Source organism: Danio rerio, chromosome 9, assembly GCF_049306965.1.
Source record: "Danio rerio strain Tuebingen ecotype United States chromosome 9, GRCz12tu, whole genome shotgun sequence".
In the NCBI taxonomy this organism is placed as follows: Eukaryota; Metazoa; Chordata; class Actinopteri; order Cypriniformes; family Danionidae; genus Danio; species Danio rerio.
This window is the reverse complement of record NC_133184.1, coordinates 56,245,001-56,257,500: the sequence shown is the minus strand read 5'-3', so window position 1 is coordinate 56,257,500 and position 12,500 is coordinate 56,245,001. Positions and strand designations below refer to the sequence as shown.

General features: G+C 37.8%; 1 protein-coding gene across 3 annotated transcripts in view; it reads left to right on the top strand.

The window, feature by feature from the left end:
- Positions 1 to 12,500, top strand: part of cog3 (component of oligomeric golgi complex 3) — a 51,024-nt gene that overhangs the window by 29,243 nt on the left and 9,281 nt on the right. For all 3 annotated transcript variants that reach the window (XR_012384937.1, NM_001144040.2, XM_073911863.1), the window contains 4 exon segments: positions 3,983 to 4,089; positions 6,670 to 6,759; positions 9,677 to 9,797; positions 11,699 to 11,787. Coding sequence is in view for 2 of the 3 variants with exons in the window: in NM_001144040.2 (NP_001137512.1) it covers positions 3,983 to 4,089; positions 6,670 to 6,759; positions 9,677 to 9,797; positions 11,699 to 11,787 (407 nt within the window). In the remaining variant the exon portion in view is untranslated.

The following is a 12,500-nucleotide window of genomic DNA, read 5'->3' as shown; positions in this document are numbered from 1 at the left end:
CTACTTTAGCTGTGCATCTATCTGACTACAACCATCCTCAGGATTCTCACGGGTCATTGAATTTCTGGGATGTCATGGAGTTTTAAAAGGTCTATTCCAAGCATCGGTAATATGGGAATTGCATATATTTTTCAGGGTGTCAAGTGGCAGCTTAAAAAGTATTAAAAGATGATCAGTCTTTTTAGAGAAAATAAAGGCCCTTAAAAAGAAGTCTTAAATGCTGCTTTACCATATTTTAATTATAAATCTGTATTTGTCCAAAGAGATTTGAGATTTTTTTTTAAATAAGAGAGTTTAATCATTGCGCAGGAGAGCAGTGGGATCTGGTGTAGTTCATTTATGGCATCCTGCTGGATTTGTTGTCATCTCTGTGCTCACTAACTGCTGCATTATAGATTCAAGTCCATTTACAGACACTGATTTGCTTCATATCAGCTTCTTTTTAATTCTTCATTTGGGGTAAAATAAAGAGTCAAGTGATAAATGTGGCATGAGTGTTTTACTTAACCCTTAAAGACCTAGAGGTATTTTGAGGGCACCTAATGGGCCTATATTATTATTTTTTTTTTAAAGCAGTTTTATTTTTATTTTAGCAGTCAGCCTCAAGTGTCATATATCATTTTAAACAGGAGAACCTGAAGTTTCAATCTGTATCATTTAAAGGTCCAGTCTAAAACGTTTTTTGATCCAAAAACATATTAACAGACAGAAAATATTCCAGAATTTTCCAGAAACGATTTTTAAAAAAAGTGGCATTTTCCCGTTATTATAAACAAAACCTTATGAAGTTTGTTTTTCTTTCTTTAGAAATACATATTATGATGTTTTATACTTCCACAATAAATTTTGTCTACATACACCATTCCCTGAGCAAGTTATAGCAATTTATTTCAATGTTATTTCAAGGCGTTTTTCAATGGGGGGAAAAAATGCATTTATTTACTGACAATGTATTTGCCCAAAAGTTCTGGGAATGAACTAAACAGAATAAAAATGTTACAAAATAACAGAACACTGAAGCAAATTTGACTTTTTTCCAAATAATATATTTTTAGTTACCATAAACAACACCACTTATAATAAACAAATATAAAATAAGAAAATAATAAATAATGCGTCAAAGTCCAAATAAACATGGTGCAAATCCTCAGTAAAAAATAGATATAAATATTTACTATACTATAAATAGTTACATAACTAAACTAGATTCAATATGGACCATCCTTAGGTTTTATGTGCCAGCATGGATATGGTTGTCTGCGGATATGTATATGGTTCGCGTGCAATGCAAACAAACAGCCCAACCTTTATTTGCGTCCTTTGAAAACAGCAAGAGCAGCACTTCGTCTTTGCTGTGTCACTGTTTTGTCATGTTTTTGTGCTGTTGTGCATGCAAAAGTACTTAGTATGAGAATTATTTCATGCAAAACTTTTTTTTAGCGTTTTATTTAGCCGCGCATAAATGTGCAGCCTATCTCTCATTCCGTGTTGTTCAAATAGCTGATTGTTGGTTCACAAAGCGAAACCTAAGCTTATTGGTTGAGATATAGCGAGTTTGAACCAATCTGGGCATGGAGGAGGGACAATGCATCCATATATCATGTCTGGTTTGTCCGGAGAGACAAGTGACGAGCGTTCCTTTGTCAAATCAGCGTTGTCAAAATTTGATGACGTAACCGCACTGATTCCGGAGCCTCTGAAAGTCCGCGAATGTTATGTGATAAAGCGCTGGAAAGCTGAGATTCTCTTCTTTATGCCAACCTTTGAATTGTATGGATCGGATCAGCGGATCAAAAGTTATTAAACATTTAAGAGCAATACTTCTTTTTAGCCGCGGGCGGCTGTCTCGGTCTTTAAGGGTTAACAAAGAAAAGAAAGACTGATTGCAAATTTGCCCTTCTTTTTCTTGACAACAGCGCACAATTACATCCATTTAGTTGTGCAGTCTTGCAATGAATATGGTAAATGTGAGTCAAGACGATGAGGTCTTAAAATGTATGATAAGAGTCTTAAAGTATTAAATTAACCTCCGTTAACATTGTTTGACACGTTTTGGCTTCTAGTAAAAAAAACTACGAGGCACAGGGTAGATTCTGCTCTACTCCATGGCTTTGTGGCTGTTTATCAAGACGACGACAAGGTTTGATTGAGCCTGGATCGACCATGACTCGTTATTATGTGTATATATAATTCCGCTGTAAACTCTCGCTGTGTATTTCAAACATGGCGGGTCCTTTTACATTCTGGCTTGTTCAGTGGCGTAGCGGACGGGCCCGCAGGGCACGCACTGCGGGGGGGCCCCACGTAATTAGGGGGCCCCGCGTCAATAAACTCTTGGGAACAACTGTGGTCGGAACCAAAGTTCACAGGTCTGTGTTCTCTGAACACCTCTCAAGCGGTGGACTACTTCATTCTGATTGCTTGCCGCCAATGTTGCCAACTTAGCGACTTTGTCACTAGATTTAGCGAATTTTCAGACCCCCCTAGCGACAAATCTAGCGACTTTTTTGTGTGTTATTGGAGTTTTTTTTAGACTGTCATTTGTCCATACTGTACCGTCCCTACTCTTCTCAATGAGCTGCGTGTGATGCCGCCGGCCCCTCCCCCGCCTCACAGCACTGACAGGCGGCCCAGTCAGTCCTCTACAGCAGCCTCTCCCACCTGCAGCCCGAGAGCAGATCACCCCTCTGCGTACCGACGACAAATGATTTAGCACAGGCAGTGTGAAGGTATTTCCCTTGTACAGTCAAACCGATCTGCTTCTCCTTTATTTTAACAATTTAATTGGACCGTTTATTCGTTTCTTGTTCACAATCACAGATATTAGTGACAGTTTCTGAACTTCTCTGAGTTTATTTCATATGAGAGATTACTGCACATTTACTAACGTTACACATCTATAATGACATACTGTATTCAAACAGCAATAAATTTAGTTAAATAAACATGCTTATATAAAGTGTAGTGCAATTATAAATACCCTTTTATTAACCATATGCTGTTAAACAGAAACGGTAGAACGTAATGACGTCAGTGATATGCAAATTAACGTATGACGTACCCCCCCCCCTTCATCATGGGGCCCCATCAGCGATCCTTGCAGGGGGGCCTCTGCATTTTGCGCTACGCCACTGGGCTTGTTGTGTAAGCGAATGACGTATCTCTGTAAACCAATAGCATTCAGCTGCGCGTCTAGCTCCGCCTTTTGGTACCCTTTCTTGTGTTTGGGATCCTTTCGAAAGGGTGCCGAAAAAGTGGTACGGTTTGGTACCGAACCGTACCACTCAGTGGAAACGGGTCATAAGGTTAGGGTATTTTTTATTTATTTTTTTTTATTAATTTCTATAGCACTTTTATAATGTAGATTGTGTTAAAGCAGCTTCACATAGAAAGTTTTAGTGAATTGAAACAGTGTTAGTTCAGTTTAGTTCAGTTCAGTGTTGTTTAATATTGACTGCTGAGAGCAAAAAAGTATCGATGCGCAGCAACAGTGGCGAGGAAAAAACTTACCAATTGGCGAAAGTGAAGGATAAAAACCTCGAGAGAAACCAGGCTCAGTTGGGCACGACCATTTCTCTTCTAGCCAAACGTCTTGTAAAAAGGCTGCAGTCTTGGCGCCGGAGGCTGGAGAACACTGGACGTTAGCAAAGACACGTCTTTCCCTGCAGTCTCACAGGAATCAGTCTCATGCTTTCCACTCACAGACCACCATAGCAGCTGCTCAGGATACGGCCTGGTCCGGGATTATGGAAACCTTGGGATCTATCTCCTCATTGCCTCAGTGGCGCTGCATAGTCTCTGGGTGTTTGATTGGTCAGGCGGTTTAAATATTGCTAGATTGATTGGCCGGTCAGTTGATTGATTGATCGTTTGGTTGATTGATTGGTCAGTCGGTTGATAGGTTAGTTGATTGATTGATCATTTGGTTGATTCATTCATTTGTTGTTTAATTAATTAATTGATTTTGTTATTTATCTTGCAGACACGCGGCTGCAGAGCTCTGTTTCTCCAGCAGATCTTCATGGCATGTGGTATCCTACTGTCAGACGGACGCTCGTGTGCCTCTCCAAACTCTACCGCTGCATAGACGTCAGTATTACAGCCATCTGAATCACTGTTCATGACCTTTACATTAATTAACAATGATGTTAACTTAATGATTAACCATTTATGAGTGCAGAAGATCCAGTGGCACGTTATTCATTCATTATTAATGTGAATCATGAATATTTAAATATAATTTAATATTTGATTTTTGTACATCTCATCATGTGGTTAATTGAAATAGTTTATTAAAACCAAATGAAAAATAAATTGGCCTTTTAATGATTTAATCTTGATAATCATGAAAATGTTTGTTATTTTTTTACTTCAATGCTTGTAAAACTTTAAGTATAAAAAATTTAATTTCTTAATAAAAAATACACTTGAACCGGTTTTTAATGAATCACTTAATTTAATTATATTTAAGTTAACTTTATTTCAGCAAACTGCCTAGGCCAGCTCTTCTTGAAGCAATAAAAACATCTAAAATTATGATTATAAAATACATTAAAAAGTATATTTGCACATCTAAAAACAGAAGCGTTCAAGTTAAAATATGCGAGTTGGAGATTGAAGATTAATTTATAGTTAATTGAAACTGTAAAATTCCATTACTTATGCAAAAATAATACTTATGCAGAAATAAATAAAACATTAACTCAAGTTTTAAAACCACCTAGCTGTCAAGGAAATATGTCTAATTTAAGACATTTATAATTTCTAATTTAGTTTAGTTAATTTAGTGATGTATTAAAAATGGAAACTTAAATAAATAATCTACTCTATATTTAAAGTCAAATGTAATAATATTTGATATCATTTGCTATTTTGTCTTCTGAAGAAAGTCTTTTAGTTTGGTCTTTATTTCTTTTAGTTTAGCTGAAATCTATGCAGTTTTTCATGAAAAAAAGAATACATTTTAAGGTTAATATTATTAGACCCATTAAGAAATATTTTTTGGATTGTCTACAAAACAAGCCACTGTTGTCCAATGACTTGCCTAATTAACCTAAGTAAATAATATATGTTGAAAAAAACAACTTCACTTGGGAAATATATATAAAAAAAGAATTTACATTTAACAGGATTTTATCCTTTAACTGGACATGTAATAATTTAAAAATGGCTTAAACTTGAAGCTTAAGCTTAAAAATGATTTACAAACTTCTAGCAGAAAACATAAAAATTCTAACTTTTGGAATATTTTTTTTATTAAGTACGAAGCGTGTATGAGGGTGCTTTCACACTTGGTTTAATTGCCTGGACCGGACCCAAGTTTGATTGTCCCCCCTTTTCCAACTTCTCGGTTGGTTTGTGTTCACACTATGTTGTGTTCACATTTGTTTATGGCTGTTGCTAGGTGACGGTCACAAAAGCAGAGCGCACATCGCGGTCATTCTGCTCTTACTGAATCTTTTAATTTTGGACATACAGAAAGCGACACGCATTCATCTGCCGCAAACATCACACAGTAGCCCCTTTCACACAGTGATACCGGTAAATATATGGAAAATTACAGGAACGACTTTACCGGTAAATTCAAAAAAGCGCTGTTCACACAGGCGAGGACGTTACGGAATTTTCCCGGAAAAGAGCTTTCACACATCCATTCCAAAATACCAGTAAATTCTGACATCATTAACCAGAAATGAGCTCTAAACGGCTGCGCTTGTATTGGTAAACATTTGACTACATCATAAACTCTGTGAATGATCAGTATTGAGAACAACTTCGATGAAAACATGTAGAGAAACCCTTTCACATGTCGAGATGTGCATGATATGTGTGTGTGTGCTGGCGCTCATGGGCTGTTTCACAGGCACACGCAAAGCTTAAAGGTAAACAAACAACGGCTTATCATGAGCATCTTATCGATAATTATTTACACAGTTGGCATTAAGATGAACATATAAACGTGATCTGACTAACTTCTAGCAGCTAAATGCGTCTGGGAAAATATTCACAGGCTTTTATTTTCATAAACCGCGCGGACGTAAATGCGTCTGACTGTTCTGATTGGCTAAAGCAGGTGTCTCACGTCAGCACGTTCTAGACGTGCACGCGCTCTTTCCGGCAATCTTCCTTCTGCGTTCACACAGCGCAGCATTCTGGCAAATTACCAGTAATGATACAACTTCTCTTTCCGGAAAACAGCCAGAACGAATTTACCAGTATTTTTTAAAATGGCCTGTTCACACATACACACCTTTCCAGAAAATTGTCGGTAATTTTCCGGAAAGGTCTGTATGTGTGAAAGGGGCTACTGTCTGCAGAAGCTGTTTTTGGAGGAGACGAGCAGACATTATAAACTATAGTTTGTTGTACAGTTGGCGGTTCTCTTCCGATATTTGGTAGGATTGCATTCATACCAGAAGTGAAGCGGACCAGAGTTCGCATGAACCGTACCCCAGACCACCTCTTCCAGGTGGACTCTGGTACGGTTCACAAGTTCAGAAGACACGTTCACAATAGCTGAACATACCATATTCTGATGTCCAGAGACCCCAGGTGCGGACCAAAAGTGCTATTGTGAAAGCACCTTGAATGTCAGTAATGTTGTTGTTGTGCCATGCATATCCTGCAGAGGGCAGTGTTTCTCTAATTGTTTGTGTGTGTATCCTGCAGAGGACAGTGTTTCAGGGTCTCTCTCAGGAAGCTCTGTCTGCCTGCATACAGTCTCTGCTCCACGCTTCAGACATCATTCAGAAGAACAAGGTAAGAGAGAGATTTGTGTAAGGAATAATAATAAATGTTCTTTATAACGTGCTATTCTAAGACCCAAAGCGCTTACAAAACAGTAAAAAACAACAAAGCACAATGAAACAATAAAGAATACAGTTAAAAGCACAGTGAGAATAGAAAAATTAAAAGCAAATAATGTATAGACATATGTGAAGTTATATGTATATAACTAAATCAGGGCCGGCCCGTGGCATAGGCAGTATAGGCAAATGCTAAGGGCGCTGTACATCCAGGGGGCGCCAGAAATGAAGTTGGTTTTGTTTTCAATATTCCTGACACACATTCAGTGAAAGATGACAATAACTCAAAAACCTCTTACCCTAAAAAGATCTAAAGTGTGTTTCCTACAAAAAGACAAAGCTGGTTATGTTTCACAGCTGTCTTTTTCTTTTTTTTTTGCTCGATATTACGAGCACTGCTCCGTTTAGCCTGGGATATGCGTTTAGCCGGGAGAGCTGAGCTCGCGCGAGGTGGAGCTCTCCGTAAGGGACCGTCGGAAAAGTGCTTCTTTTTTTTTCGTTTTTTTTTTTTTTCTTAATTTTCTCTTAATTAATTTTCTCATAAATGAGCACAACAGTTCCTAAAGTAGTCGAATGCTTCATTCATTCATTCATTATAGATCTGTGCATTCTTACATTAACACCTCTGTTATCAAACAAAACACAACGAGAGATTCATTTGCTGCTCTTCACTAAATAGCAAATACAATTAAAAGTTAAATGGATTTTATAGCTTTATTTAATTTCTGTATAGGCCATTGATTTTAATAGGTTAAACCTTTTATGTAATTGTCAATATTTTCTATTGTTTGCTGTGTATTCTATCATTTGAAGCTATTTGTTGTCCCATATTTTAACATCCCAACGTTGATAGATATGACATAACATTGCTAATCATTAAATAGCCATAGTGCTGTCTGTTAGTTTTACGTCAGCTAATGTTATGGAAGGGCATAGACGTTATGGAAAACAGTAATATTAATGTAACTACCCCATCATTCCTTCCTCAAGCAAATGTGTAAATATTAGATCTATTCAGCGATAACTCAAAAAGTGTGTTTCCTACAAAAGACAAAGCTGGTTATGTTTTACCGCTGTCTTTTTCCTTTTTTTCGCTCGACATTACGAGCACTGCTCCGTTTAAGCCCTCGCAATCTGCGTTTAGCCGGTAGAGCTCGCGCTGAGTGGTGCTCTCAGTAAGGGACCGTCGGAAAAGTGCTTATTTTTTCTTTGTTTTTTTTTTTTTGCTCCATCCTGCGCGTTTTATTTTAAACACAACTAATTTTCTCTTAAATGAGCACAAACAGTTACTAAAGTAGTCGAATGCTTCATTTATAGATCTGTGCATTCTCACATTAACTCATCTGTTAGCAAACAAATCACAATGAGAGATTCACTAGCTGCTCTTCACTAAATAACTATAGTAACTTTAATCAATATGCAAATACAATTAAAAGTGAAGTAGATTTTATAGCTTTATTTAATTTCTGGATAGGCCATTGATTTTAATAGGCTAAATATTTTATTTTATTGTCAATATTTTCTAATGTTTGCTATGTATTCTATCATTTGAAGCTATTTGTTGTCCCATATTTTTAACATCCCATTGTTGACAGATTGCTAATCAATAAATAGCTATAGTGCTATCTGTTAGTTTTAATGTCAGCTAATGTTATGGAAGGGCATAGACGTTATGGAAAATACTAATATTAATGTAACTACCCTCCTTCCTCAAGCAAATGTGTAAATATTAGATCTATTCAGCGATAACGTTAATAGCATTGGCGTATTTATCTGACGTTTTCCCAGCTTGTAGTAGTCGATCAAAAAGCTGTTTAGTTTCTTTTGACTTTACACTAGCAGTGGAATTTACTGCGATGTGACGGGGCGCCACCTGAAATCTTGCCTAGGGTGCCAAATTGGTTAGGGCCGGGCCTGAACTAAATAATAATGCACACTTGAGCTGGCGAAGCAGAGTGGCTGTCACATCATGCTTTACTAGAGATTAGGCCTGCACGATGAATTTATTTTAAAGGTGCGGTTTTCAAATCACAAAAGCTGCAGTTATTTCCTTGATTATTATAGCGAGGGAGGCGAGCTCGAGAGATTAAAATAATTCAGCAAACAACTGTTATAGAAGAACCCACGAGCATTAACCGCGCATTATAGACTGTAACCATGGCCGTTTATCGGTGTCTCATCGGTAAATAACACCAGAGCCGCACTGACCGTTAAAACTGAAAGGGTCCATCTATTAGTCCTATGACAAAACTAACAGCATGGGTCAAGGTTAAACGCGTGTAAGCCTTTTAGCACATGTGAAAAGAAATATTTTTAGTCGTTAAAATTTATTTTAACTTGCTTCCAGCTCCGAAATTTAATCTGACTCCAATTTATAATAATTTTAGATTTAGATTCATCTAATTCAAGCTGAGTGTAAACTCCCATACACATTCACCACACACACACACACACACACACACACTATGGCCAGTTTAGTAAATTCAGTTCCTCTAAAGCGCATGTGTTTGGAAAGGGAGGAAACCCACGTCAACGCAGGGAGAACATGCAAACTCCACACAGAAATGCCAACTGACCCATCCAGGACTCGACCCAGCGACCTTCTTGCTGTGAGGCCAGGGCTAACCACCAAGCTACCATGCCACCCCTAGATAAATCTGTTAAAAAATAAAATAAATACACAGGATTGATACTTGAAAATTGCATAAATAAATCAAAATGGTCTGCTTTTTATAGCAGTTCTCAGACATTTAACTTCCGTTGACTGACAATAAAAAAAAACAATAACAGGACAGATTTTGGAGCAGTTTTTTAGGATCGGTCAGAAGTGTTTTACAGTGCTGTTTGGTGAAGCTGTTTCTTCATTTCAGACTCAGATCGACGGGCAGCTCTTCCTCATCAAACATCTGCTGATCATGAGGGAACAGATCGCTCCGTTTCACGCAGACTTCGCCATTAAAGAGATTTCACTGGATCTCAAGAGAACCAGAGGTACCGCTGATCAGACCAGTCCACTTAATGGACAGGAGTGTGAGGGCTTAGGGGTAAATTTGAATGGTTATGGGTGCATTCTTATAATACTGACTGAATAACTGGTGCATTTGAGTCAAGTGTGTGTGTATATGAATGTATACACACACACACACACACACACACACACACACACACACACATACATAAAGAATAATACAATTAATTTTAATGATTTACGTAATGATCAATTATTTTTGTGTTATTGTTTTAGTCAAATTAAATTAAATTACTTTGAGTAACTAAGTAAACTTTCTGGAAAAAGTCATTTGAAAAGTAATTTAACTACAATTTATGGAACAATTAATTAGTTTATTTTTTGAGGTATAAATTAGAGGTCTGCATTCCCGCGGGACAGCCGGCCAGATTTCTGCGGCGCGGGAATAAATTTTCGAATAAAGCGCGGGAGTGGCCGGTAACAGGTTTAATTTGGGACAGGAGCGGGCCGTCTAGCTATATTGCTCCCGACTCCCGAGCACGCGTATGTAACGTTATGTGTGTGACTGAAACAGCGCGATGCTATGTTTAGCTTGTTTGTTCGTTGCTGTTCGTGCGTGCGTGCGTGCGTACATATGTGTATGTGTATTTGTGTGCGTGCGTGCTTGGTGCTTGTGTGTGTGTTTATACAGACAGCTTGTTATGGGCTGTCTGGACTCTATAGCTGGGTGGATTTCGATTTTGTTCTCCCCCCTGCTCTTTAGCGGGATCGGGCGCGGCGGGTAGAAAATGGGGCGGATCGGGCAGCGGGACAACAAATGCTGAATATAAGCGGGAGCGGTCGGGTTCGGGCTTAGAGTGGGTGGGAGCGGGATTCAAAATATAGTCTCGTGCAGATTTCAAGTATCTAATATCCCATCGCAAAAGCATACATTAGATCTAATTCTGTCTTATGGAATCGAGGTTATTAACGTAGACATTATACCACAAAGTGATGATATTACAGACCACTACCTCTTACTATATAAGCTGTGTTTACCTGAAATCAGCAAACCCGCTCCGATACTCCGCCCTAGTAGAACCTTTGTTCCGTCAACCAAAGATGAATTTATAAAAAACTTACCTGATCTCTCTCTATTTTGTAATGCACCCGCGAACTCAAATGATCTTGATGTAGTAACCAGCAGTATGGATGCCATCTTTGCTAGCACACTAAATACTGTGGCACCCATCAAATTAAAAAAGGCTAGAGAGATTAAAACTACACCATGGTATAATAGTCACACCCGTGCGCTCAAAACAGCAACCCGCGCCCTGCAACGTAAATGGAAAAAACTAATTTAGAGGTCTTAAGAATTGCGTACAAAGACAGTATGTCCAGCTATAGGAGGGCTCTAAAATCTGCCAGGACCGAGCACCTGCGCAAACTGATAGAAAATAATCATAACAATCCTAGCTTTTTATTTAACACCATCTCTAAATTAACAAATAATCGGTCATCCTTGGAACAAATTGTTCCTCCGCAAATTAGTAGTGATGACTTCATGAATTTTTAAATTTCAATTTTATGACTTTCGAAGTGATAAAATAGAAGGCTTTAGACAGAAAATAGGAGATGCCAAACTTTCTGCACCGGCTTATACTCCAAATCCTGTAAATATTTCATTGAATCATAATAAATCACACTGAACTGAGCTAAACTGAACTGAACTGAACTTAAACACTAAAAACTGAACTACACTGTTCCAGTTACTATGACCATTTATGTGAAGCTGCTTTGACACAATCTACATTGTAAAAGTGCTGTACAAATAAAGCTGAATTGAATCGAATAGTATGAATGAACTGATGGTGTGTGTAGTACCTGTGCAGTGGCACTAGATGGCAGAGCAACACTAGTAGTTTTTCCTCTCTGTTTTTCTCAGATGCTGCTTTTAAAATTCTCAATCCTAAAGCTGTGCCAAATTTCTTCCGTCTGAACAGCCATAACGCCATCCTGGAGTTCCTGCTGGAGGTACAAGAGGCTATGGATGAAAGGATGGATTTATTAAACAATAGATATATGGATGGATGGATGGATAGATAAATGAATAAAAAATAGGTGGATAGATGGATAAACATGGATTATGAATGGAGAGTTAAACCATGGGTGGCTGGTTGGTTGGGTGGACGTATATATGAAACGATGGATAAAATATTAGATGGATGGATGGATGGTAAATCGATGGATTGATGGATCGTAGATGAATGGATGGATAGTAAAAGGATGGATGGAAACAATGAATGAATGGGTGGGTGGTTTTTATAAAACAAAAGATGGATGGATAGATAGTAAAATGATGGATGGATGGATGAAACATTGATTAGGTGGATGGTTGGATGGATAGATAGATAGAAAAACGAGGGATGGATGAAGTGATAGATAGATAGATGGATGTCTGAATGAAATGGATGGATTGATCGATTAAACAATTGATAGATGGTTGAATTGATAAAATAAATAAAATAAAATAAAAAAGATGGATGAATGGATGGATGGATGGATTGTAAAACCATGGATAGATGGATGGAACAGTGGGTGTGTGGTTGGGTGGATTTATGAGACGATGAATAAAACAATAGATGAATGGATGGAGCGAAAAACAATGAATGGATGAATAGCAGATGGATGTATGGAGAGTAAAAGGATGGATTGATCAATAAAACAATAGATGGTTGAATTAATAA